Source organism: Sceloporus undulatus, chromosome 7, assembly GCF_019175285.1.
Source record: "Sceloporus undulatus isolate JIND9_A2432 ecotype Alabama chromosome 7, SceUnd_v1.1, whole genome shotgun sequence".
NCBI classification, from domain to species: Eukaryota; Metazoa; Chordata; class Lepidosauria; order Squamata; family Phrynosomatidae; genus Sceloporus; species Sceloporus undulatus.
Window position 1 is genome coordinate 17,531,542 of NC_056528.1, and position 26,283 is coordinate 17,557,824.

At 44.5% G+C, this 26,283-nt stretch overlaps 2 protein-coding genes across 5 annotated transcripts in view; one reads left to right on the forward strand and one right to left on the reverse strand.

Moving 5' to 3' along the window:
* The window catches only part of PBX3 (PBX homeobox 3), a 202,636-nt gene extending 191,788 nt beyond the window's left edge, over window positions 1-10,848 (reverse strand). Inside the window, exons 1-3 of one of the 2 annotated variants that reach the window (XM_042480006.1) lie at window positions 10,601-10,848; window positions 9,132-10,094; window positions 6,379-6,452 (exon numbers count right to left, since the gene is read on the reverse strand). In XM_042480006.1, coding sequence (XP_042335940.1) covers window positions 6,379-6,452; window positions 9,132-9,328 — 271 coding nt within the window. In that variant the 5' untranslated portion in view covers window positions 9,329-10,094; window positions 10,601-10,848. Of the gene's footprint in view, window positions 1-6,378; window positions 6,453-9,131 lie in introns of both variants that reach the window. The other variant, XM_042480007.1, reaches the window with a different exon arrangement.
* A 4,922-nt stretch (window positions 10,849-15,770) lies between these two features.
* The window catches only part of MAPKAP1 (MAPK associated protein 1), a 136,429-nt gene continuing 125,916 nt past the window's right edge, over window positions 15,771-26,283 (forward strand). Inside the window, exons 1-2 of one of the 3 annotated variants that reach the window (XM_042479763.1) lie at window positions 15,771-15,950; window positions 23,435-23,668. The gene's annotated coding sequence lies outside the window, so the exon portion shown is untranslated. The remainder of the gene's footprint in view (window positions 15,951-23,434; window positions 23,669-26,283) is intronic. The other 2 variants (XM_042479765.1, XM_042479764.1) reach the window with 2 other exon arrangements.

A 26,283-nucleotide genomic window follows, 5' to 3' on the forward strand; every position in this document is an offset into this window, starting at 1 on the left:
AATATTTAAAAATATGCAAGGCTATTTCAGTGTCAAGCAGCAAATTAAGCTCGCCTTGGAGGAGGAAGAAAGAAAGAAAGAAAGAAGAAAAGGAAGGAAGGAAGGAAGGAAAAAAGGAAAGAAAGAGAAACACAGAGACTGAGTTAGTATCGACAAGCCGGTCTGATTATATCTTATGGGTTGAAGGGAAGGAAGAAAATGGCCAGGAAAGGAGAGGAGGGAGGAGAGAGATTCGTCCTAATCAAATTGATGCTTATTTAGTACTTCAATACAATCAAGGTCCTCTGGCAACAGTGCGCAAGACTTGCGCAGTAACAGGTCTTTTACAATATTGAAAGCCCTGGGATGATGTACTAAATAAATACTTGGCGGGTTGTTGTGAGGTTGTTTTTTTAAAGGAAAAGAAACCTACTAATAGGTGTTCAACAACAGAGATGGCTGGACAAACGCAAAAAGAAAAAATCTCCAAACAGCTCCAAAATGCAATTTACATTTACATTTCTGCAAGGCGGGGAAGGACAGAAGAGAAATTATTTCCTCCATCCTTCTGGGACTCAGAAGGGAAAATGCTAGCAAAGAAAAGTCTTTCAAAACACACAACGCTAATGCAATGGTGGGCATTTTATTTTTCTCAGTTCTAATAGAATATTTCCACGTGAACAGTGCACACAACAGTCACGAGTTGCAAAAACAAACACAGATCTCCTTTAAAAGTAGCTTTAAAATATCACAGCCTCCTCCTCAAATATCCCACCACTGGATCTTTTAAACTGCTTCAATAGAGACCCTTTTCCCCTTTTGCATCGTCCTATTATTAGCTTTATTCGGGGTCCAAATGACACCTAATGAGAATTGCAAACACAGAAGAGGTGCAATTGTCCTAACACAAGGAGACGCCTTGCTCTGTTTAGAGAGTGTAGAGGTTTGCTTCTCCCCTCCAAAAAATAAAAAACCCTTGCTGCATACAGATGGGAATCATTAAAGGCCAGCTAACGTTTGGGTTTAATCCAAGGATGCTGGCGAACTGGCCTTGTGAAAGTTAAGTAGGATTCAAGAGTCGGCCCTTGAACATCAATGAGGAGTCACACAGTAATAATGGAAACATAAGCACTGCTAGTGGAGTGGCCCTGCTTTGGCTAGTTTGCAATTGCAGCTATTTTAAAAACCTAACACTTTCTGCACTTGTAGAACAATAGAAAAATTACAGCTCCCTTGGATTCAGGAGGGCAGGGGTTACATGACAAGGGAAACCCACAAAAGTTGTCCATCTCTTCAAAGTGCAAGCCTACCTGGGAAGCTGAGACATTTTAAGCCTCCTTTGCCCACCCCTTTTTCCTATTTAAATACATTATTTTTCAAGCAGCGAGTCCATCTAACAAAACAGGTCCTGCCTCCTGCCGGAGCCTGCAGCCTGCCGACGAGAAGTTCATTAAGTTTTATGATCTTCCCCCCAAGTCAGCCCGAGGTTTCTAACCCTCACAAAAGGCCACAAATCTGGCAAGGCATCCCACATGCCATTAGAAGTTACAAGTGAATGAAGGCGATTTAGGGTTGTCGTGGCATTAAATTAGGGTTTGGTTGGCAGCTGTCATATTTGACTCTTAAAGGAGACACATAGCGTTCTCTCTCTCTCCCTCTCTTTTGCTCCCGCAAGCGCACACACGTATTCGCATGCAAAAAAGGAGAAACCTCTGAAAACACACACAGCTTCCGCATGGGATCAGAACTCAGCCGATGGGAAAGGGTTCCTTACTCGCTTTGCAAAACATCAGAATGAAAATACCCCATTTAAATACTGTACTAGGCTTCTCAAGGGGGAGGACAAGGAAAAGGCATACCACTGAAAGCATAAAATGCTAACTGGTAGAACAACATAGGCATGATCATCTATAAGCTTGCAGAAAGGAAGAAAGGCAAACACTGAAAGGAAGGTGCAAGACAACTGGACAAAGCTAGGAATGTTATATTTTTTTGATGCCGGAAAGAAAAGGTATGGACTTGCAAGAATTACATGTCGGAAAGAAAGGGTATGGACTTGCAAGAATTACATGTTGGAAAGAAAGGGTATGGACTTGCAAGAATTACATGTCGGAAAGAAAGGGTATGGACTTGCACGAAAGCCGCGTCACAAGCGGAGATGTCTGCCACCCCTCCAAAATTCCCAGGCCTTTGGGGTTATTTCCCCACCACCGGCTCTTCACTAAAAGCAAACAAGATGCTGTTTTGAAACATCTCACACCTTGGACTCCCCAGATATATCCACAAGGGAGAAGATCGCTGCCGAAACAACAGCTGGCTGTTTTAAAAGGAGGGCAATAACCATCTCCATCAAGCCAAATATTAGAAACATAAACTATTTACCCTGAATGCAGGAGGTGCTACACGTTGAAAGGGATGCTGGATTATTGTGGGAAATGCTAATGGCTGGAATGCATCTTTGACCCCAAATTTGAGGACGACAGATAGATTAAGTAATATTCCAAATTTAGTAAGGTGGGGGGATACACATCATATGGTTCAGTATTTGGTGGCAATTCTTCACTGCAATTGCAGGACTCTCTCTCTTTCTTTCTTTCTTTCTTTCTTTCTTTCTTTCTTTCTACCAAAGCAGAGAATGTAGTTCAGTTTAAGCCATCCCACCACTATCCTAATATTGGAGCTAGCTAAACAGACAAATCTAAATTTGCAGTTTTAGGTAAGTATAGGGAGGCAATTTTCTCCTAGAGAACAGAAAGAAGGAAAATACTTGCTTCCCCACCATACTACTTTTACTGGAGAGGAAAAGAAAGAAGCCCAGAAAGAAACAGAGATGGGTTAGGATACAATTTTCAAGTGCCTGGACCTGTCATGGTCAACTCAAAGGGCAACATGGTGCCATTGGGGTTATGCAGAAATGGGGCAGAGATTCCCCCCAAGGTTTTATTTTGGGCCTTTAGGACTTGTATGGAATGAAATTAGACATAATTTTTTTAAAATCAAGAGAAAGTTACAAAAAACAGACACATTTGCTCATGCAGAGCATATAAGAGAAGGAAAGGGAGCCCCAACAGAGCAAAGAAAGGGGTGGCAATAATCCTCCCCCCCCTTTTTTTCCCCCACCAAAGTAAGACAATGCAATACAAGATATGCAAGAATTTGCTTTCACGCTTCCCTTGCTAATGTGTGCTCAGCCATTTCATCTCAGATGGGCAACCCTCAATGAGGGTCGCCCTATAAAAACTCTGGGGGGTGGGGAGATGCATTTTTCCTCCATCAATCACTCAACATATCAATCCTTACCCTTCCCAGGCTTCTGGAGCTGGGGAGGGTTGTGCTTTGGACCAGATGGACAAACCAGCCCCATTGTTGTCCCTCCGTGTAACAACAGGGGACATCACTTGGGGGTGGGGGGATCCATGCATCTGGGGGGCAAGAAGGCATCAGCAAATATCCCAGATCAAAAAGACGCTTTGACACCAACATCCACTTCCTTTGGCTCCTAAAGGACCCAGGGTCCATGCCGGCCAACACAATTCACCAGGGACCCCTCTGACCTGCGGAGGACTTTTTCCCTTCTGGTTTCACCTTTGACACATGGAGCACGGTGCTTTCTTTCACACAATGGGGCCCGAAACTGCTTCCCCAAAAAAGATCACAGGGGCAAAGACACAAGCTGAAGTGAAGCCAGCCTGCTGCAAGACATCAGAAGCATTCAGCTCCAAAGGTGGTGGGTTTTACACACAAACACACACACACACACACACACACACACACACACAGAGTGAGCTTTGCAAATAACCATATCCAAATTCGCAACAAACTGGAGAGGGAGGCTTCCTAGGGTCCGGGGTATATTTGCGGGTGAGATATTATTCTCCCGCTCTAGCCATACTCCAAAAACACAACACCGAATCAATCTTCATATTTGCAAGGCTGGCGACAAACACAACCAGTTGTCAGCATAACAAGTGAAGCCGGATCCCGACAGCAAGAACAAGCCTGGCCATCATGGACCTATGAAACGTACAGAGAGAGGTAGATTTTTTTTTTCTCCCACGCTTACTTGGCAATATATGAATCGCCTATCAGCGTACCTTGTGTCATCAGTCTCTAACTAGCAGGCATTTTTATTTTTCAGTAGGAAACCAGAGAACTGGGAACAAGAAGTATTGCAGCACCTTAAAAACAGCTCGGTGTAAACATGCATGGGCTTCACCTGGAAATCATTGAGGAATCATCGGAAAGCATCCAAGATATGTATCCAGAATGAACACACAACACACGGCAAAACACCCTTGCTGCACAAAACATTACAGGATGATTTCCAACATTGTCACCCTGCTAATTCCAATGCAGTCAAGGGGCCCTTCCACAATGTCACATTTGGGCCAAAAAGTCCTCCAATAAGGGCAAGCATTTTAACCAGCTCAGTGATGTATTGTATTGACTTTTTGTTGTGCTACTCCTTGAGAAGAGGATGGTCGAAACATTTTCTCTGAACCAACATCAGAGCAAAACATTAAGACAAAGCAGGATATAGTGGATAGCTATGTACATTTTTTGCAGAAGAGGCCACTACTGTTTAGCTTTATGCAGACTCTGCTTTGATATATATATACACATATATGTACTCCCAAATGAAACGCCAACATTTCCTTTCTAATCATGCGGTCAAGTAGGAAGGTTTCCTTAGACTGGCCAGGGCTAACAGTGCAATCTGTAGGCAGCTGAGCAAATAAAAGTTCTGAAAGACACATGCAAACAACAGCTCTCTGAAATCCAGAAGTGCTCCACAGATGCAAAGCAACAGTCACATTTCAGTTTTATCTCCCTCTCGTTTCAAAGGGAGCCCTTTAAGCCTTACATGCATCTGAGGAAGTCAGCTGAACTCTACGAAGGCTCAGGCTCCCAACTTCTTCTTTTCAGTTAGTCTCAAAGGTGCTCCAAGATCCCTTTGCATACTGATTTAAATCTTTTTGCCAACTATACGTAAGGGATGTTGACACCATACAGCTCCTGTCTTAGAGATCTGTGAGCTACAAGATCCCTTTGCATATTGATTTAAACCTTACAGTAAGGAATCTCTGCCAAGAGAGACAGATAGATAGACAGACAGATAGTGTAAGAGATATATCCGGGATGTCGTCCTCATAAGGCTGCTGTCTTAGAGATCTGTAAGCAACAAGATCCTTCTGCATACAGATTTAAACCTTATAGTAAGGAATCTGCCAGTTTAGAGAGAGAGAGTAACAGATATATAGGGGATGTTGGCATCATAAGGCTCTGCTGTCTTAGAGATCTGTGAGCTACAAGATCCCTTTGCATACTGATTTAAACCTTACAATAAGGAATCTTTGCCAATTAGATGATAGATAGATAGATAGATAGATAGATAGATAGATAGATAGATAGATAGTAGAGAGACAGACAGACAGATACAGTAACAGATATATAGGCTGCTGTCTTGGAGCTCTGCTGTCTTGGACAAGGCTGCTGTCTTGAAGCTCTGTGAAATACATACTCTGGATGAGTTACTTTTCTAAAAACAGGCCGCTCTCCCCTTTGGATGGGCAAAGGAGATGCCCGAACTGAGCCCCAGCCAGAAGAACCGAGTGCTTGGAAATATCCCCCTCTCAGCCCACCCTTGTGCAAAGATATGAGCACACAGAAACAAGCAAACAGAGAGAGAGAGCAATACAGGCTCTCCCCAGAGCATCTCTGATGGCTGGGTAGCTCTCCTACAAAACAGCAGCCGCTCAAAGACTGAAACCACCACCACCATCATCACCACCCTCCCTCCCCTTTCCAAGTTAGGTATGACAACTTGACAAGATCAAAACACAAAGTGGCCAAAGAAAGTTGACAGCTCGGCTGGCCGCAGAAGGGGCCCCCGCTGGCTTTCGGCAGCATCTCCATCCCCTTGCCCTGCTTTGCCTTAAGAAGCAGATACTCCATCTAAGCAAGGCAGAGAAGGAGGAAGGGAAATAAAACCAGCCAGCCAGGGTGCTTGCTGTTCATTTCCTTTAGCTGCAGCCAGAAGAGGGAAAGATGCACGGCTATCATTTCCATTTCCATATTTCTCCCCTTATGAATTTCTAAAGGGAAAAAAAAAGATGCCAAATAGCAAGAGCAACCCCCCAGTCTTTCTTAATCAATTAAGACTGGCCTCTGCCTCTCAAAGCCAAGTTCAGAAACAGACAAGAGGAGAGGCGCTCATCAAAGATGGCTGCGATTCACTACTAGCAGCTTCCCTAAGAGCTGGCCAGCTGCGAGGAGTATATATTGCCATGTTTACCTATGGGGGGGGCTGTGGGTAAGGCTTGGGCGGCTGAGAGAAAGGAGTGGGAAAAACAGAGAGGCTCTTTCCCAAAGCTGTGCAACTTTGTGGTCCTCTCCTACCTGTTTTCTCTTTGATTTCGCAGAGGACACTGAACAAAGCCGGCTTCATCCTGTGGCAATTCAGGGCGTGCTTTCTGCAAAAAGGAGAAGAAGGGGAAAAGAGAGAGAAAGAGAGAGAACACGGTCAGAAGACTGCAATTTTTAAAAGATGGCATTAGCACATTTAATAGGGCCTATTTTTATTTTATTTTATTGTAAAAGAGGGGAACAAAGTTATTCTCTTTTTTACACAATTCCAGACTGCATTCAGTGCCAGGCAAAGGAACTGCCAACTACAGGAGATTTGCAAACTTTTTGGGGGGGAAGCAGACCATGGACCACTGCACTATGGACAGAGTACCATCCCCGTTTAAAGAGAAAGGTAAAATGTTTGAATTGGAGCAGAATTTGGGGAGAAAGAGAGATCAGCTACCTTCTTTGCCCAAAGCAAAGACTTGAGTGACAAGGAGAGCAACCTGGGCCACATCCCATGGTAGCTTTGGCCTGCCGCTATACAAAGCCAGGGAAGCGTGGCCAAGGAAAGTTTCGCTTCTCTTGGAATAACAACAGCAACAAGAGTTGCAACAAGAACACCATTGTTATCATTGAGGTTGTTGTTTTTCGGCTCCTCCTTGCTAAAAGGTTGCCGAAAAACAAACTCGCATACGTACGCGCACATATTCAGTCTCCTGTTAAAAGTTACTGCCATTTTTCCTGGGTGGCATAAATCAGACTTTTCCATGTTGACCGAGTCAACATCATCATCATCATCATCATTCCTGTTCTATGGAGGGACAAGGGAGACTTTCTGGAGTTCGAGCGGCCACTTTGTTTGGGATGTGCAGCCAAGCATGCCTTCAATTAATAGCAGCAATAATAATAATAATAATAATAATAATAATAATAATAATAAATGAAAGATGATGAAGACCTCCCCCCCCCCCCCAGATCTCCCTCAACCAGCAATATTTCCTCTTTTTAAAACAAAACCTATCACCCAAAAACAAAAACACAGAGGAAGGAAAGATGTAAAGAGAGGACTCCCAAGTTCATATGTGGCCAAAAGAATGAACCAAAGCCTAGGACAAGCTGGGAGGGGATGGTGGATTTTGAGCTCTATGAAATGGAGAGAACAGCTCTATTTGGGCAGCAAACACAGAACTGGCCTAAGGAAAGCTGGCCTCTTTGTCAATAGAGACTCCCAAGTCCAACTCTGGGCCCTTGGGCTCTTTGGGGCTTGTTTGGCTTGCTTAGTTTCGAGGGAGAGATAGAGAGAGTCTGGCCACTTCTTTGCAAGGATTAAAATCCCCCCTTCTTTTTCTCCAAAGTGGCCAGACTCACGTAAGGTGATATTAAGAGAAGGGGGCCAGCCTCTCCATATGTCCTCCTATATATCCCAATATATGTGGGTTGATTTTAACCCTTGAAGAGAAGGTGCCCAGGCTCTCCATAGGTCCTTCCCAGTATATATGTGTGTGTGTGTGTATTCCTCCAAGGAGGGTAATTTTAATCCTTGCAGAGAAGGTGGCCAGACTCTCTCTATATTCTCCCCAAGAGATAGACAGATAGCTAGGCAGAGAGGGAGGTCAATCCTCACCAAAATATCTATTTCCTCAAGGGGCAGGTTATTTTAATAATATCTACCTTGCAGAGAAGGTAGCCAGACTCTCCATATATCCTCCCCAAAGAGATAGACAGATAGCTAGCTAGGGAGGCAGACAGACAGACAGACAGATATTAATCCTTGCAAAGAAAGTGGCCAGATTCTCCATATAACCTCCCCCAAATAAATAAATGTTTCCTCAAGGTGTATGTGTGTGTGTGGGGGGGGGTTGATTTTAATCCTTGCAAAGAAAGTGGCCAGGCTCCCCATGCATCCTCCCCAAGAGGCAGACACACAGAAAGAAAGAGAGAGAGAGAGAGAGATACTAATCCTTGCAAAAAAAAGGTGCCCAGACTCTCCATATGCCCTCCCCGACATCCATCCATCCATCCATCCATCCATCTACCTATCCACCTACCTGTCTGTCTATTTATCTATCTGAGCAATGCACCTGAGGAAGTGGACTGAAGTCTACAAAAACTCATGCTGCCAATTTCTTTCTTTCAGTTAGTCTCAAAGGTGCTACAAGATCTATTTATCCATCCATCTATCTACCTATCCACCTACCTATCTATATGTCTATCTACCTATCCATCCATCTACCTACCTGTCTCTCTACCTACCTACCAATCCATTTACCTCCCTATTCATATTACCCATCCATCTACCTATCCATCTACCCACCTACCTACCTGTCTGTCTCTCTACCTATCTACTTATCCACTTACCCACCTAGCTATCTGTCTCTGACCTACCTATCTACCTATCCATCTACGGTATCTCCCCATCCATCCATCCATCCATCCATCCATCCATCCATCCATCCTCCTTCCACAGAAGCTGGCCAGAAGTCTCTCTGCGACCCCCAGCCCCCCCCCAAAAAAACCTCAACCCAGACCCAACCAGAGGCAGGGAGACCCAAGAAGAGGTCTTTGCGCGCGCGCACAGTGGTGCCTTTTCCCCCTTTCCCTCCTTCCCCAGGGCGCGCGCACTGAGAGAAAGAGAGAGAGAGAAAGAAAGAAAGAGAGAGAGAGAGAGAGAGAGAGAGAGGAAGACAGACACACACACACCAAGCTTTGGATCTTGCATTTTGGAAAGAGGAAAAGAGAGAGGGATGGATGGATGGAGGGATGGATGGAGGGATGGCGTAGGCACTAGGCAAGGGACCAACTTTGCTTGCGCCTCGTCCAGGCTCTGGTCGGTGATGGTCATGATCTGGTGGAGGATGTCTCCGATGTCCTGCTTGCGTCCGTCGGCGTCGGTGGCCTCGTGGCCGTGCGGGGGAGGCAGGGGCATGCCCCCGGGCACCGGGTGCCCCGCCAGGTTCACCCCGGCCAGAGTCTGCAGCATCCTGGTCTGCTCATCCATGCCAGGAAGGAGAGAAGGAGAGAAGGAGGAAGAGGAGGAGGAGGAGGGGGAGGGAAGAAGACCCAGCACCAAACCAGCAGCCTCTCTTGCTTTCTTGCCTTTATTCTTTGCAAGGAGGAGGAAGAGGAGGAAGGAAGGAAGGAAAGCAAAGGAGGAGGAGGAGGAGGAGGAGGAGGAGGAAGGGGTCCAAGTCCAGCCTGGGATGCCCACAGTCAGACCAGGGACACCCCCCAAAGCTCCAAGGCTGCTGCTTCTTTGTCAAATCAGAATTTTAAATCTCTCTTCTTTCTTTCTTTCTTTTTTTGTCCTTCTCAGTTTTCCTTTTTCCTCTTTTTAGTCCCCAGCTTTTAGTCCCAGGATCCCCAGAGGGTCCAAGGGTCTCTTTATTTGCTCTTCTCTTCTCGGTGGGTTTCTTTGCAGCTTTCCCAAATGGTAAGGTCTCCCTCTCTTCTTCTTTCTTTCCAGCTCTCTCTCTCTCTCTTTTATTTTTCTTTCTTTTGCAGCTTTCCCAAACGCCTCTTTTTCCTGTTTCTTTGCAGCTTCCCAAGATGGTTCAAGGTGTGTTTTTCTCTCTTTTTCTCCTTTCCTTCTTTGCAAAATAAAACAATATCTGTGTGTAACTGTATATATTATATATAGAAACAGTGTAGCAATCCTCCAAAGGATTTGTTGTTTCCTTTTCGGAGTTGGGGAAGTTAAAAAGTTTCAGTTTGTTGCCTTTGCTTTCTTCCTCTGGCTCTTGGCTCTTTTTCTTTTCTTTTCTTTTCTGGATGAAAGGAAAGAAACAAAATGCAAAATTGCAAAAATTGCAAAATGAAAGAGAGCCCCCCCAAAAATAAAGCTGCGTTGCAATCCTTGCAAAGTCAGTCTCTGGTTGGCAAAATCCTCTCCAAGGAAGCTTTGGATGGCATCCTTTTTATTAAAAGGAAGGATTAAAACATGGAAGAAGTGGGAAAGGAAGCTGCTGCCGGCGTTGGTCCTTTTCTTTGGGGCTCCTTTCCCTTTTCCTCTCGGCGAAAAAAAGGAGGAGGCAAAGCCCGCATCACCGACGATCCAAAATAAAACAATTTATATATATATATATATATTTAAAAATGCAAAAAAGAAAGGGAAGGAAAAAGTTGTGCAAAGGGAGAGGTTAAAGATAAAGAGAGAGAGAGAGAGAGAGAAGGAAGACTTTCCCTTTCTCTCTTCTTCCTTCTCTCTCTCTCTTCCCTCCCTTTGCAAATAATAATAATAATAATAATAATAATAATAATAATAATTGCACACTTTTTGGGGGTTGTTTGTTTTGCAAATGCAAAAAGGGGGGGTTGCAAAAAGAAATAGAATCGATATGCCAGCCCTCCTCCTCCTCCTCCTCCTCCTTTTGCTGCTGCTGCTCCAGCTGGGATTTATGAGCCCAGCAGCCCAGGGTTTCGATGTTGTTTGATGGCCGCTTTGGTGAGGGATTGACAGGCTGCCAATGCCACTCACTCACGCTGCAGACGTGTCACCCGCCGAAGGAGGAGAGACTGAGACCAGCAGAAGGCTGCCAGGACAGGCCACGCCCCTTTGCCCGGGCCCGCCACGCCCCTCCGCCCGCCCTCCACCTCAAGCCACGCCCCCCTTTGGAACGCCCCCCGGCAGCTGCCCAGCAGCGCAGCATCCGAACTCGCCTCCTCCTTCGGCCAAAGAGAGGAAGGGAAACAAAAGAGGGTTTGCATTGCTTCTGCACGGCTCGATTGATCCGGGTTGAGCCTGCTTTGAATGGGAAGAAGGCCTGCATTTCAGCCTATTTTCCCAACTCAATGTCCTACATTTGAACCTGCATGAAATGCCTTCCGTTTCAATCTACCGTGCCCTCCATTTCAACGTACATGTCAACCTCCATGTCCTCCATTCCAACCTATATGTCCTACATTTCAGCCTACATATCCTACATTTTTACTTCCATGCCCTCCATTTCAACCTATATGTACTTCATTTCAACCTACATGTTGACCTGCATGTCCTACATTTCAGCCTACATGTGTCACATCCCAGCCTACATGTCCTACATTTCGACTTCCATGCCCTCCATTTCAACCTACATATCAACCTCCATGTCCTCCATTTCAACCTACACCTGCATGTCCTCCATTTTGACCTACATGCCAATCTACATGTCCTCCATTTTGACCTACATGTCGACCTACATGACCTACATATTGACCTATATGTCCTCCATTTCAACCTACGTGCCAACCTACATGTCCTCTATTTCGACCTTCCTGTCAAACTATATATGCTACATTTCCACCTACGCTTCAACCTTTGTGTCTGCCTATCTGTCCTACATTTCATGTTTACATGCCAGCCTACATGTCCTGTATTTCAACCTCCAGTTCAACCGACATGTCCTCCATTCCAACCTACATTTCAATCCACATGCCCTACATTTCCTCCTACATGTCAACCTACATGTCCTACATTTCAACCTACATCATTCTACATGCCCTACATTTCCTCCCACGTCAACCTACATGTCCTGCATTTCAATCTATACGTCCTACATTTCAACCAACATGCCCTGTATTTCCTCCTACATGCCAGCCTACGTCTTACTTTTCAACCAACATGTCCTACATTTCAGCTTACATGTCCACCTGTGTGTCCTCCATTTCAACCTTCTGTCCAGGAGAAATTCCAAAATGTCCTCCATTTATTATGCTTTATTTCAGAAATAATTCATTACATAGTTCCCCTATCCCTTGACTCCTCCCCTTTTCTGGTAGCCCCGCCCCTTTAGGGCGTGGCCTGAAGCGCCGCCTTCGTCATAAGCCTGTCTTGTTGCCAAGGCTGGAAGGGCTGTGTGTCACGTGACGGTTTAAAGGGCATCGCAAGCCCGTTCACTGAGAAAGGGGCGTGGCCCGCACACACCGATGCCAGAGTGCGCCTATAGGCAGGGTTTTTTCACACATACACCAACTGTCCTCGCCCCGAACCAATCAGAGTGCAGCATTGGGCGGGACAAGAAAGGCGTAGCCAATCAGAAGCTTCGTTTGTGGAAAGAGGCGGGTGGGGGGAAAAATACTAAAAATGCCACCGTTTGCCGCTACGGAACTTGTGATTGGTTCGTTCGAACGGGCACGTGACTCGAGGGGCGGGGAGGGAAGAGAAATGGCTGCGCTGCCCCGGCCTTTGTTGGTCGCCATGGCAACCGTGGGCCTAGTGAAAAATGCGGGCAGAGGAAAGGCCTCGAGTAGTCGGGGAGCGGCCTTTACCTCCCTTTTGTGTACATTGGGCCCAAAATTGTGTTTACTGTTTGAAACCTGAGGTGAAATAAACCTCAAGTCCCTCAAAGGCCCCCAACTTCATTCCTTTCTAGGCCTTAAAATGCATTCAGTGTTTCCCAGGCAGCCAGAAAACTAACCCAAACATAAACAAGTTGCCTTTGTCTTTCCTGCTTCTGGCCATGTTTATTCTAGAGTAAGGCCCACCTTCCTTAACCATGGTCCAAAAACACCCTGCGGAAATAATCTAGGGCTGCATCCACACTGGAGAAATAACCCAGTTTGGTACCACTTTAACTGCCCTGACTCAAGGGTATGGAATTCTGGGAGCTGGAGTTTGTTGTCGCATCACAGCTTTTTGACAGAAAAGGCTAAATGTCTTGTGGTGGAAAAATTCCTCCTCATGTTCAATCAAAACCTACCCTCCTGTGGTCCAAAACACACTGCAGAAATAACCCAGTTTGAGACCACTTTAACTCAGTGCTAGGGAATTGTAGTTTATTGTCGCATCACAGCTCTTTGACAGAGAAGCTTAGATGTCTAACAACACTACAGTTCCCAGATTCCCCTAGCATTGAGTCAGGGCAGTTAAAGCAGTCTCAAACTGGATTATTTCTGCAGTGTGTTTGGGACCCTTGTTGCTCTTCTCTGACCTTGCTCCATCTTGTATATATATTTCCCAAAATGAGGTGCCCAGAAAAAAACACAATACTCCAGAGAAAACAGCCTCCAAGTCTTCTTATACAGTACTTGACAATTCTTTTGGTTGCATTTTTCATCAAAGGGAATCAGGTACACTAAAAAACAAACCAACAGACTCCATCCACATATAAAATTTATTTCACGCAGCCATGACACGTTGGATGGTAACTATTTGTGAAAATAGTTTATAGGAGCATTCTGTTTAGCATTATTTATTAATGCCACGTTTAAAAAATATTACCCTGAAAATTTATTCCCGTACGCATTAGCAAATAAATTATGCTTGTAATTCCTAATGCATTTTTAATTATGAATTTATCCATGTCTGCCTTTTATTTATGATTTGCAACGCTCCCCCCTTTGCCGGGTTGCGGATATAACCGGATAGGCTCTTAATTAAACATCGTCGGACATCGCATACGACAAAACCTTCTTGGAGTGTATTTTTTAAAGAGGCGAGATGAGTATCAGCAGCAGCCATCCTTCTGCTTATTGGCAATGGCCATGGGTTAGCCGGCCTAAATGCAGAAAACAAACACTGCAATACTAGACATACTTTTATTTGAGAGTAAATTTAGTTTTTAATTTTGCTTTTAATGAAACATATTTTCTGTTTAACGTATAACAGCCCAGGGACGGTCGACAAAACAAGGTTGCTAAAGTGGAAACTAGAGAGGGCTCCTCTGCCTTTAATGGTTGTGCAAAAGGGATTTCAGCAGGTGTTACTTGTTACATTACATCCTATTATTACACAACCATTAAAGGTACAGTGGTTGCAATAATTGTCCACTATTACCAGGGACAAAATGTAGGACAAATTCGAGACCAAACTGTAGGACAACTGCAGGACAAAACTCAGCCCAAAATGTAGGATGTTTAATGTCCTACATTTTTCTTCAATGTCCTACATTTTGGGCTGAGTTTTGTCCTGCAGTTGTCCTACAGTTTGGTCTCGAATTTGTTCCACATTTTGTCCCTGGTAATAGTGGACAATTATGGCAACCTGGGGGACACAAGACCCCCATGGAAGTAAAAAAAACACACAAATAAAAACACTATATATACACACAATAGGCCCTCCATATTCGCTGGGGCTAGGGCACAGGACCTCCATGAAAGTGGAAACAACACAAATAAAACACATAGACTCTCACACACACACACACACACACACACACATATATATATATATATATATAGTGTTTTCAAACACTATATGTATGGAGCCTTGCTAGTTCAAGTGGTGTTAAACTGTGTTATTTCCTAGAGAGGCGTTCTCTCACGTATTACAATATACAGTAATATATACACTCATCCCTCCATATTTGTAGATGTGATATTTGCGGCTTTGATTATTTGCAGATTTTATTAATATGTTCTCTCTAGGAATCGTTAGGTCCTCCAGTGTAACTCTATGGTCAAATCTAAAAGTTGCACCAAAAGACCTAGATTCCTAGAGAGAATACACTACTAGGCCTTTGTAGCTCCTCCAGCGCAACTCTATGGTCAGTGTCTGTTGGATGTTGTCCACAGAGTTGCACTGGAGGACCTAAGGATTCCTAGAGAGGTGTCCTCTCAGGGGAAAACATGGTGGTTTTGTTATTTGCGGGTTTTCCATATTCATGGGGGTCTTGTGCCCCAACCCTAGCGAATATGGAGGGACAAGTGGTGAGTCACAACATTAAAAGTACACTTAAAAGCATACAAAAATAGTACATTAAAATGGAATTAAATTACCGTATATTAAAACAAGTTGCGTTTAAAATACTTTAAAACAATACAAAAACACCCCATCCCATGCTTTAAAAACCTTGTTTTAATTGCCTCTCTAAACAGGTGTGTGTGTATATACATTATACACAAAGACATACATACATATAGTGTTAAACATGTAGTGTGTGTAAACTTGATGGAACACCTGTCTAGGAAATAACACAGTTTGACGCCACTTGAACTACCAAGGCTCCATCCTACAGGATCCTGGGATTTGTAGTTCAATGGGGCACCAGCACTAGTTTGGTAAAGAATAAAAGATCTTGCACACTCTTGTTCATTGAAATAACCCAGTGGTGACTCTGCCCTCTGCACATGCTCAGGGACGGGACCATATCTTACTATGGCACTGCTTTCAGTGGTTTGTCCTGACGTTGAAAAGGAGCAAGATGACGTCCTGAGCTTTAGCAACTTAAACAATCAAACCACCTCATTCACATTGTTATTTTCCTTTCTCTCCCCAAAACCACCCAGAGCCCCAAAACTGGCATAAATGGGAAAAAGAAAGTGGGAACAACGCCGGCGCTAGGACCCAGCGCCTCCTTTTTATAAACGGCCCCGCTTGGCACATGCGCAGAAGGCAGGTAATAGTCTTTCCTCTATGCCTTTGCCCCTGTACTCAACGCGCATGCGCACAAAACACCAAACGACCAAAGCAGACACATACACACCCCCTCCCTCGTTTAGTCTGGGTCACTTCCGAATGGAGGAAGGAGTGCTTCCGGGTCAGCGCGTCTGTTCCTCATTCTTGGCTGCCCGAAGCCTCTCCGGAAGCGGCGGCGGAGCCCCCTCTCGGCTTTTCTTGACCCGCAAGGCTGGGAGGACGAGGGGCCAGGCTTCGAAGGAAGGGAAGGGAGCGGCGGCGGCAGAGGAGGAGGAGTCGGCGGAGGCCTGTAAGTGGGGAGCGGGGTCTTGGGCCCCGACTCTGTCCATCAAAAGCCCCGCCCACTCCCACTCTGCCAAGGCCACGCCCACTCTGAAGCCACGCCCCTTCGAGGGACTAGTCTGCCTGACTCTCTCCATTCATAAAACAAAATGGGTTGTTGCTCCCACAGTGCAAGGACTTTGTGGTTGCTGTTGTGTATTCAAGTCATTTCTGACTTGGCCTTATTCAGAAAGGGTTTGGTTTCTTTGACTTTGCCTTCCTTTGAGGCTGAGAGAGTGTGACTTTTAGTCTCATGGGGACCCTAAGGCCAAGCAGTCATAGGCTTTGCTTGACAAGATATGTCCAGAGGTTTGCTGTTGCCTTCCCCTGAGGCTGAGAGAGTGTGACTTTCTGATTATGTAAGGCTGCCCAGACCTTTGGTTTGTGATACTGTACTCTATAATGTGCAAATGAGAGAGAAGCATGGCACAACCGGCAATACGTTTCAGCTTCATCCTAAATGCGACCAGCCATTAAACAGCACTTGGGCTTGCAGACTGCTTGTCTGGATCAATACTTTTTACATATAATGTTTCAAGCAAGACTTCCCTTCATGTTAGTTGGGCTCAAAAGTTTGATTTTTGTTTCTGCGGAACGGAAACAGTGTGTCGCTTGCCGGAACAAAACCACAGCAAAACAGCACAACAGCTTCCTCTGTGTGGATATTTCCGCCTTTGCAGAAGGGACACTGTGGATTCAAATTGCAGAAAGGCTGCTGTATACAGGTGTCCCTCCATGGTCGCAGGGTTGACTTGTACAGATTTGGTTCATATGTTCTCTCTAGGAACGTTTTCGTCCTCCAGCATTACTCTGTGGCCAACATTCGCCAGAGAGAACACTTCTCTAGGCATTTGTAGGTCTTCCAGCCCAACTCTGTGGTCAGCTTCTGCTAGATAATGACCATAGAGTTGCGCTGGAGGACCTAGAGATTCCTAGAGAGGTGTTATCTCAGCTTGAAAAATACAGGGGGGTGTTGTTTGCTGCTTTTCCACTCTAACTCAGGTCCTGTGTCCCTAACCCCAGTGGATGTGGAGGGCCCACTGTAGTTAGACAGTAAGGTGTGATCTCTGCTTATTGTTCCCCATTCAAAGTGCTTGAACCCCTTGTTTATTCCATTTTTCCCATTTATGGTGTAGTCTCCTTCTTTGGAGGTCTTTAAACAGAGGATGGATGGCCATCTGTCAGGGGTGCTTTGATTGAGAGTTCCTGCATGGCAGAAAGAGGTTGAACTGGCTAGGCCATGTGGTCTCTTCCAACTCTATGATTGTGTGGTTAGACCAGGACTGGACAGCTTTGTACCCGTCATATGTTCTAAAATGTGTGTTGTGGTGCTTTGAGCATTGGACTACAACTCTGGATGTCAGGGTTCAGTTCCCCATTCAACCATGGAGACCCACTGAGTGCCCATGGAAACCAACTGGGAGAACTCTGGTGCCACAATAAACTACAGTTCCCAGAATTCCCTAGCACTGAGCCAGGGCAGTTAAAGCAGTCTCAAACTGGATTATTTCTACATTGTGTTTTGGACCCAGGTCTACAGCCCTAGGTCCCTAATTCCTTCTCATATTAACCAGCTAGGCCTGACATGAGACCCTCTGGCTTGTTGGACTGTGGCTCCCACACACCCATGGAAACCCTCTGGGAGAGTCACACACTCTCAGCCCCAGAAAGCTCAGTGATAGGGTTGCCTTAGGGCAGTTGTCCCCAAACAGTGCCCTTGAAGAGACTTTGGACTTCAGCTTTGAGAAGCCTTAGCCAAATTGGCTAATAGTCTGGGATTCTGGGAGCTGAAGTCCAAAATCTCTTAAAGGGCACAATTTGGGGACCACTGCCTTAGGGTAACCATAAGTCAGAAACAATGTGAAACGACAACAACAGCTTTGATTACCTTTGTCCATTCGTCTTCCTGGCAGTGGCTTATGGGAACGATAGTTTGAAACATCCAGAGGAAACCCATGTCGCACTGGTTTAAAAACCGGACTAGAGAAATCACATTTCCAATCCTTACGTTAGCCATAGAGATGAAGGGAGCTGTTGGACAGCCATCATCTTTCAACCTAACCGGCCTCCTGGCAGCTAATGTGAGGATAAAATGTAAGACATGCGCATAGGTTTCCACCCTGATCTCACTGGAGGAAGCGTGGGATGCAAATGTGATTTAACAGCCATGACGACAACAGCAACCTGTCCACTAGAACAGAGATACACAGACATCAAGCCTTCATAATCAACTCTGGTTTCTATATTAGCATGCTAGAGAGAACTAGAATTGAAATGATGCCTGGAAGAAGCATTGCGAAGTGGGAGGATAGAGTTGGGGACCTGGGAAGCATAATCCACTCCCAATTTTCCTCCTAAACTTTCTTCCATCTCAACAGCTGAGTTGAGAAGGGAGCAGGGAAGCTTTTCCATTCCCTCTGCTTTTATGCAGCTGTGAGTTGCTAGCCTTTGCTGATCTGTTGCAAACCACCTGCTGCGCTATCAGTGGTTTCTGATGTTATCTTCTGCTTTCAGCTGCCCTAAAAAGGTCACACAGAGAACCTCAACTCCTTTGGCAAGGCTGAAGAGGCTTTGGCCTTCCAGATGTTTGGGCCTATAACTCCCATCAGCCCCACCCAACATGGCCAATAGTAAGTGATTATGGGAGTTGTAATCCAAACATGCTCCATATCTGCCTTTGGGCATCAAAAATAGGCATAGTACTCTATGAGCAAGATGTGATTACATTGCCATAGTCACTGGGACAGCAGAAAAATACTACTGTCTTTGGTGGTTTTCATCATTTATTGTCTCTTTTGATGTATAGCAGGAGTTATGTGGGTGATACACAATTAAGTACATTGGTTTGAATTCTGCTGATAGACCCATTGACTCAGTTGTTGAATTGGTGAGTTAACCCGTAAGTAAACCCCATTTGCTTCATTTAATTTATGCAGTTTGACACCGCTTTAACTGCCATGGCTCTATACTAGGGAACCCTGGGATTTATAGTTTGTTGTGGCACCAGAGTTTTCTGTGACAGAACAGGCTAAATCTCTCACAAAACCTCAAATCCCAGAATCCCAAAACATTGAGCCATGGAAGTCAAAACAGTGTCAAACTGCATTAATTCTGCAGTGTAGATGCAACCTTGGATGCCAACTAAAAGCATTTTGTTAAATTTTGAGGTATTTTAGCAAGAAACAGTACATTGTGTGACTACCTCAAACATTAAGACATTCTCTTTTCTTAATAGATTTAAACAGTAAGCCCTTCTTATCCACAGATTCTTTTTATCCACAGATCCACAGTTTTAAAATAGGTTTAAAATATATAAATTCCCAAAAGCAAACCCTGATTTTACCATTTTATGCAAGGATCACCATCTTACTGTGCCATTGTCTTTAATGGGACTTGAACATCCACACATTTTGGCATCCACGGAGGGTCCTGGAACCAAACCCCAGCAGATACCAAAGGTCCACTGTAGTTATATCTTGGCTTTGTTCTGGTTGAGCTAAGCAGTTGAGTTCAAATTGCCTATTGCTCACTTTATTCCCAGGTTAAGATGAAAGAGCGTAACTGACTCAAGCCAACTTTTGAGTGGCATGGCTCAGGGCAGGACATGAATCTGGATCTCCCAAATCCCAGTCCATCACTACTAACTGGCCGGCTCTTTGTGAAATGGAGTAATAACCCACATTTTTAAAGAGAGCCACTCCTGTACAAGCCTTTCAGGCCCACCTTCATTTTCTGGTCTCAAAGGACTCTGAGGGCAAGTGGTCTGCTTTTGCTCATCGCAATTCGACGGGGGAAGGCTGCGTGGGCTGGATTTGACTATTTGTTGAACTCTTCAGCGCATCTCAAACCCAAGGTCATGGTGACCCGGGAGAAACCAAACGCAGCCTGGCTGCTCTAAGTGGTTTATTACGATGAAGTTGTCAAACAGTCCTCTTGCCGAGGCTTGTGTGTTTTGTTGTAACTCCCGGTGCGGGGGCTTTAGGTCACTGCTTCTTCAGTCCACAGATGAGTTGTTGATTAGGCTGCCTTTTACATCTGGGTAACCTTGCTGCTCCAGCTTTCCCTTCCATAAAACAACTTGGCTGCATACAGCTGGGCGGAGGGCTGTGTAGTTTGTCTAGCAGCAGCGGCGGCCGCACCAAGGGAATGATCCTTTTCTTTTGTCAGTCTGAGACTGTGTAATGCTACAAACCCGATGAGGCAACTCTCTCTCAAGCAGCTGATTTGGTATTTACAGCTGGCCCTCCACATTTGCGGCCTTGACTTTTGCGGACTTGATTATTTGCAGTTTTGATTTAATATGTTCTCTATAGGGATCTCTAGGTCCTCCAGCAGAACTGTGCCAGAAGTTGACCATAGAGTTGTGCTGGAGAACCTACACGTTCCCTAGAAGAAACACTTCTCTAGGCATTTGTAAGCCCTCCAGCATCGTTCTGTGGTCAACCTTGGGCAGATGTTGACCATAGAGTTGCACTGGAGGACCTGGAGATGCTCAGAGACATGTTCTCTTAGATAAAAAGAATAGAGTTCTTTTATTTGTGGAATTTCCACATTCATGGGGGGTCCTTCACCCCTAATCCCAGTGAATGTGAAGGGGACCACTGTACTTATGTCTTGCCTTTTTTCTGCCAGGTAGGCTCTTTGCAGGACTGTCAGCTCAGGTGCTAAAATAACCTGGCTAGCTTTTCTACACCTTGAATGAAGCAAGATGGGGAGATATTGTTGGATGTCCCGCCTCAGGAGGCAAAATATCTAGGGCCATCCCCAACACAAGTTGGATTTTGCTTAAATGCCATCCATCTTGGAGGGAAACAGTGATATGAAAAGCCATGATTCTCAATGAGTTGGGAGGTTTTCTTCATGTTGTTGGACTCCCAGGAGCCCCAGACAATACTGCCATTGGTGAGGGATTTGGGGAGGAGAACCCTAGCATCTGGAGACACGTTATTTGAGAACCACTAATCTTGAGAGGAGCTCCTTGAAAGGATAGCTTTAGATCTGGCACCACAACAACTCCTGCTTCAAAAACTTCAGGTCTAATAGCCTCTTTCAGTCTACAGAGAGACACTTGGAGAAACTTTCTTGCTAGGATCTATAGTTCAAGAGTCATAGCCCAAAAAACCCACAAAAAAATATGAATGCCAGTTGTGAAAGCCTTCGCCTTTACATTTTCATGTGGTTTCTGGCCCTGGACAGATTGTGGTGAACCTGAGTTTCAGTCCCAGGTTCAGCCATGAAGTTTTCCGGCTAGCCAGCCTCACAGGGATGTTGTTAAGATATAATAAATAGAAGCCTTTGTACTTAAGAAAAGATCAGAATACCGATGGGGCGATGGCAGCCATGAAGATGGTGTTGAATGGCCCACCCCATCTGACACTGTGCCAAATTCAATCACATTCTTGTTGGTTTTTTAAAGCTGCCTCAAACACATCTAAATCAGGCAAGATGCTGCTTTTTTAAAAATAAAACAAAAACGCTCCCATCCCGTACTGTTCAGTGCAATATTGGAATGAAAAATGACACCGCTTTGTCATCTGTTCCAATTGATATTGCACTCTTTGTGGTGACAGCTGAAAAGGCCCACAGGTGCCGTATAAAGAGGTGACCATGTTGTCATATTTCATTTAGGCGTCCCTCTGCAAAGCCATAATTACCTAATTAGGTTGTTAATTAGGAGATTAGCATTTCGCTATATTGATAGAATGCTCTTTGCAGGCGGGAGTTGAGAAACGGATTTGTCTGGCCTAATTTATAAGTGCTGTGGTTTCTTCACCCTCCTATCTTCACCAAATCCTTATTTATCTGCTTAAAATATTGACTGGGGAGGGACTGTTTGTCTAAGAAGGAGCTCTTTTGCGAACAGTTTTTTGACCAAATGAGAGTGTGTGTGTGTGTATATATATATATATATATGTGTGTGTGTGTGTGTGTGTGTGTGTGTGTATGTGTATGCGCTTGGAGGTGTAGGTGCATCTATGTACAGTGTTTCCTCCTTCCTTTCTTCTTTCCTTTATCCCCCATCTCCTTAAATAAAACATTGCCATTGATATAATTACAGTAGTTTCCTGGTAAAGAGTATGGCAGTAACTGCAGTTGTCTAATGTCTACAAAACATGAGAATTCAAATAGCATCATAGGCCTTTGAACCAAGCAAAGTAATTTGCAAACTACAGCACCTACCCCTTTCCATGAAACATATCCAAGGGTAGCCATGTCGGCTATATAGCAAAGTGCTATAACGTCCAAAATCCGCAGAACAGCAATGCCTTTTTTTGAGCCAACCAAAATGCACAAAACACATGTTGCAAGCTTTCAAACCTCCACCAGTTTCTTCATCATGCAAAGGTCTTAACATGATTTGTAACACCTTTGCCTGATGAAGAAGTCAGTGGAGCTTTGAAAGCTTGCAACACGTGTTTTGTGCATTTTGGTTGTTCCGATAAAGGCATCACAGTGAAGTCTAAGGCTTTCCTGGCTAGCATCCGTAGTTTTTGGTGGGTTTTTCGAACTATGTGGCCATGTTCTGGAAGAGTTTATTCCTGAAGTTTTGCCCGCATCTGTGGTTGGCATCTTCAGAGAATGCTGGCATGGAAGAGAGTTGGGTATATCTGTATTGCTATCACTGTATCACTTCCATCACTGTATTGTTCATTTCCACTCATGGATTCAAAAGCTGCCCCTATCAAATGAAGCGGTAGACTTTCTTTAAAAACATAACAAAGTGTTCTTATGTTTTACCGCACAAGTATTTAGGAAACAAGTTGGCTCTTTCTCAGCCGCCTCTTTAAAGAGTAGGGCTTCCTTGTCACTTGACAAAAGGAGTGCTCATCCATGCCGATTTAATCATCTTGTCACATTAACATTCATACAACCGATAGGCACAGAGCTTGAAAACATTATTTTTTAAAAGTAAAACGTTATTTGTTAGTTTCAGGAGTACCATGCGCTGTATCAAAGTTGCTTATTATTCATGAGCGCCAAGGAATGCAATATCAGCTGTCAATGTGACGTGTTTTTAAAATGGGAAACATTCCAAAAATGTCTGAAAGTCATCCCAAAACCCCTCCCCAAAAAAACACCCTTTTATGCTTTAACAAGGAAACCTTGCTCGCTATGCAAGAAAAAGAAACCCCTAATGTTAACATAATTATCGTTATAATGCTTACAAAGTTGTTGGTCCTTGTTACTTAGGGTGGGATGGATAGCAAGTAACGAAATTAGTCTTAATGTGCAGCTTTGAAGCTCTGGGTAGGAAATGTATTTAGAAGGGGTGTTTCTTAGCAGATGCATTTATAGTTGACAGGCATCTGCAAGCATTAGGTCCCATGTGATATTGTGCAGTGCTGTTTTCTGAAAGCTTTCCCTTTAAAAATTATATTAAATTGGTGCACTTTCTCTCTTCCTTTCTCCCCCTCTTCCCTCTCTCTCTCTCTCTCTCTTTCATATATCTAGGAACCGGAGCATGGGTAGGGACCATAGCTCAGTGGCAGAGCACATGTTTTGCCCAGAAGAGGTCCCAGGTTCAAACCTCACCAGTTCCAGCTAAAAAAAAGAATACTGTATAAAAAGGCTTTCCCCAAATCCTGGAGAATTGCTGCCAAAGTGGGGAGAACTGGGCCAAATGGGAACGATGGCCTAATTCGCTCTAAGGCAGCTTCATAGACTCATGATTGACAGTTCTTCTAAGTAAGTATTCTGTCCTTTGTCCTGAGAATCCTGAAGATATTTGTCTTAGCCAATGCTCCCCTGTGTTTTACTTCCAACCTCTCACTCTCCTCTTCCCCAGTATCCTATGTGTGCGGAATCCCTATTGAGCGCAAGCATTTGTGTGCATGCCTCCTAAACACGCACGAAGCTGGGTCTTGCGCTTTTCCCAGCAGCTTTCGTTTGCTTTGCTTGAATAATGAGGAAGGAGGTGATGTGACGAGGGTTGCATGTAATTCCTCATCAAAACGAGATTGAAGAGGATGGATTGCCTCTGCCAGTTGCAGAAGTACTACTTGGATTCATTCATGTATATTGTGGGAACAAGCCGTTTCAACAGGGATGAGAAGGTCAAGATTTACCTTTATTTATTGTAGTTATTTATATATTAAGGCTTTCTTTTGCTCCATCTGTTTGATATGGAACGCCCACAGGGTGGCTGTTAAGAACAACAACAGATTATCATACAATGTGTGATCCATTTTCCTCAACCCCCAGTAAGAAAGAGAAACCCTGTGGCAGTTGATCCCATGCAAGTCAGTGGTTGTTATTATTATTATTATTATTAAAGTTTATTTATATAGCACCATAAGTTTTGCACGGCACTTTACAGAGTGATCAAAACAATATAAAACCTGCCAATGGCATACAATCTAAGATCACAAACTATAAAATATAGTAAATAGACCATTTATCCCATTAAAATAGCTTTAAAACTATAGAGTGATAGAGGGTCCATGTTGTCTCGTCTTTCCCTTTAATGAACTGTTAGAGATTGGCTACCAATATATTCAGTATAGTTGGGATAAAGTGTTTAAGAATCAAGGCCTTTGCCTGATAATAACACCGGAGTTAGAATAAAGGGAATATTTTCCTAGGTCAGAGCAAGCTAGCCCAGCCATCTGTTTTCAACACTGGACAAACCGGCACCATTGGGAAGCGTATAAGCACCGCATGATGGTTGATGGCCATCTTGTTTTGTCCTCACAATGTGGAAATCAGATGTAGGCTCCATCTGACCGTGGAAGTAGATTAGCAAATGTTATTCTCTTGTCACCTTTACTGTCCTCTGGCTGAGGGAGTGCCAACTGTTCATTAAAAAGCTATACAAGGAAACCAGAACCTGTTTAACATCCAGGCCATAAAGCGATTTGAAGTCAGGGTTTGGCGAGGAAGGATTTAAATAAATAAATAAGCCGATACATCTGCCGTTAACATGTTGTTAACTCCCTCGGCAGACGTTAAATCATTTTCAAGTACAATAATAGTGTGGGAGGTAAATTAACTAACCATTAACAATTTTATAAATACACAATTAACATGCCAGCGTTTATATGACACATTGATAGGGCAGCAGTAATTTTTGATTGGGAGTTGGGTTTTTTCCTTCATTTTTCTTTGCGAGCCTTTAAGGTGCTTCAGGCTTTTTGCTTTTTTGAGGTCTTGGGGCGCATGAGGTGCACATCACCATCTCTTTCTTCTGTGAAGTGCTTCCCCCATCTGAAATACTAACATGCACACTGACTGAAGAAAGAGGTGTAAGTACACCAAAAATTAGGGAAGAGTTTGCCATATCTTAACTTCTTCTTAGTCAGCGCACTATCCTCCTTGATGCTATACCATAGTGAATGCAGAAGTGTGGTTGCATTCTGCATCCAGTGTTAGAGTGAGTAGTGAGGTGGCCTAGATTGTTGGTGACACTGTAATGCATCCAGGGCCCTGATCCACTTTGTTCCCAAGCCAACTCAAGCTTGAGTGTCTGTCAAAATGAAGCATAGCCATGGGTGCACCAGGATGACGGTTTATTGATCGCATGGAGATCCCAAACACGTGGAAATCCTGAATGCAATACTAGTGCAGCAGTAAAACTCAAAGCAGAGACAAAGGTAGCTCATTATGCAAAGGGATCTTGTAGCACCTTTGAGACTAACTGTGTGAAAGACTGAAAGACATTGTAGGAAAAGCTTTCGTAGACTGACGCTGCACCTGCACTGCAGACATAATCCAGTTCGACACCACTTTAACTGCCATGACTCAATTCTGTGGAATTCTGGAAACTGTGGTTTTATGAGACATTTAGCCTTGTCTGTCAGAGAGCTCTGGTGCCAGAACAAACTACATTTTTTGGAATTTCATAGCATTGTGCCATGGCAGTTAAAGTGGTGTCAGACTGCATTAGATCTGTAGTGCAGTTGCAACCGAGGTCTGTTTTCTTAGATGCAGAAGTAGACTTAGGTGATGTAGAGACCGCCCCAAGGGGTAGCTTGCAGCTGCCTCTCTATGTGCCATTGAGGCTGCAGCACCCGCACACCATGACCCCAACCTCACCTTTCCATGGTGCAAAAATGAGCCCCTGGAAAGGCACCATAGGTGCCAGAAGAGTGCCGTGACAGCATGCACCATGTGGTGCAATGCACGGTGTCACACTGGCCTGGGAACAGAGTTGGAGGCATGCATCATATGGACGCCACGCCCCGACTCTACTCCTAGGCCAGCTTTAGCCAGTCTTTACAGCCGCTGAGTCTGTGGAGGCATATGCTACAACTTCTATCACACAGTTGCTCTCTGATGTGCTACAAGATCCCTTTGCTTACTGA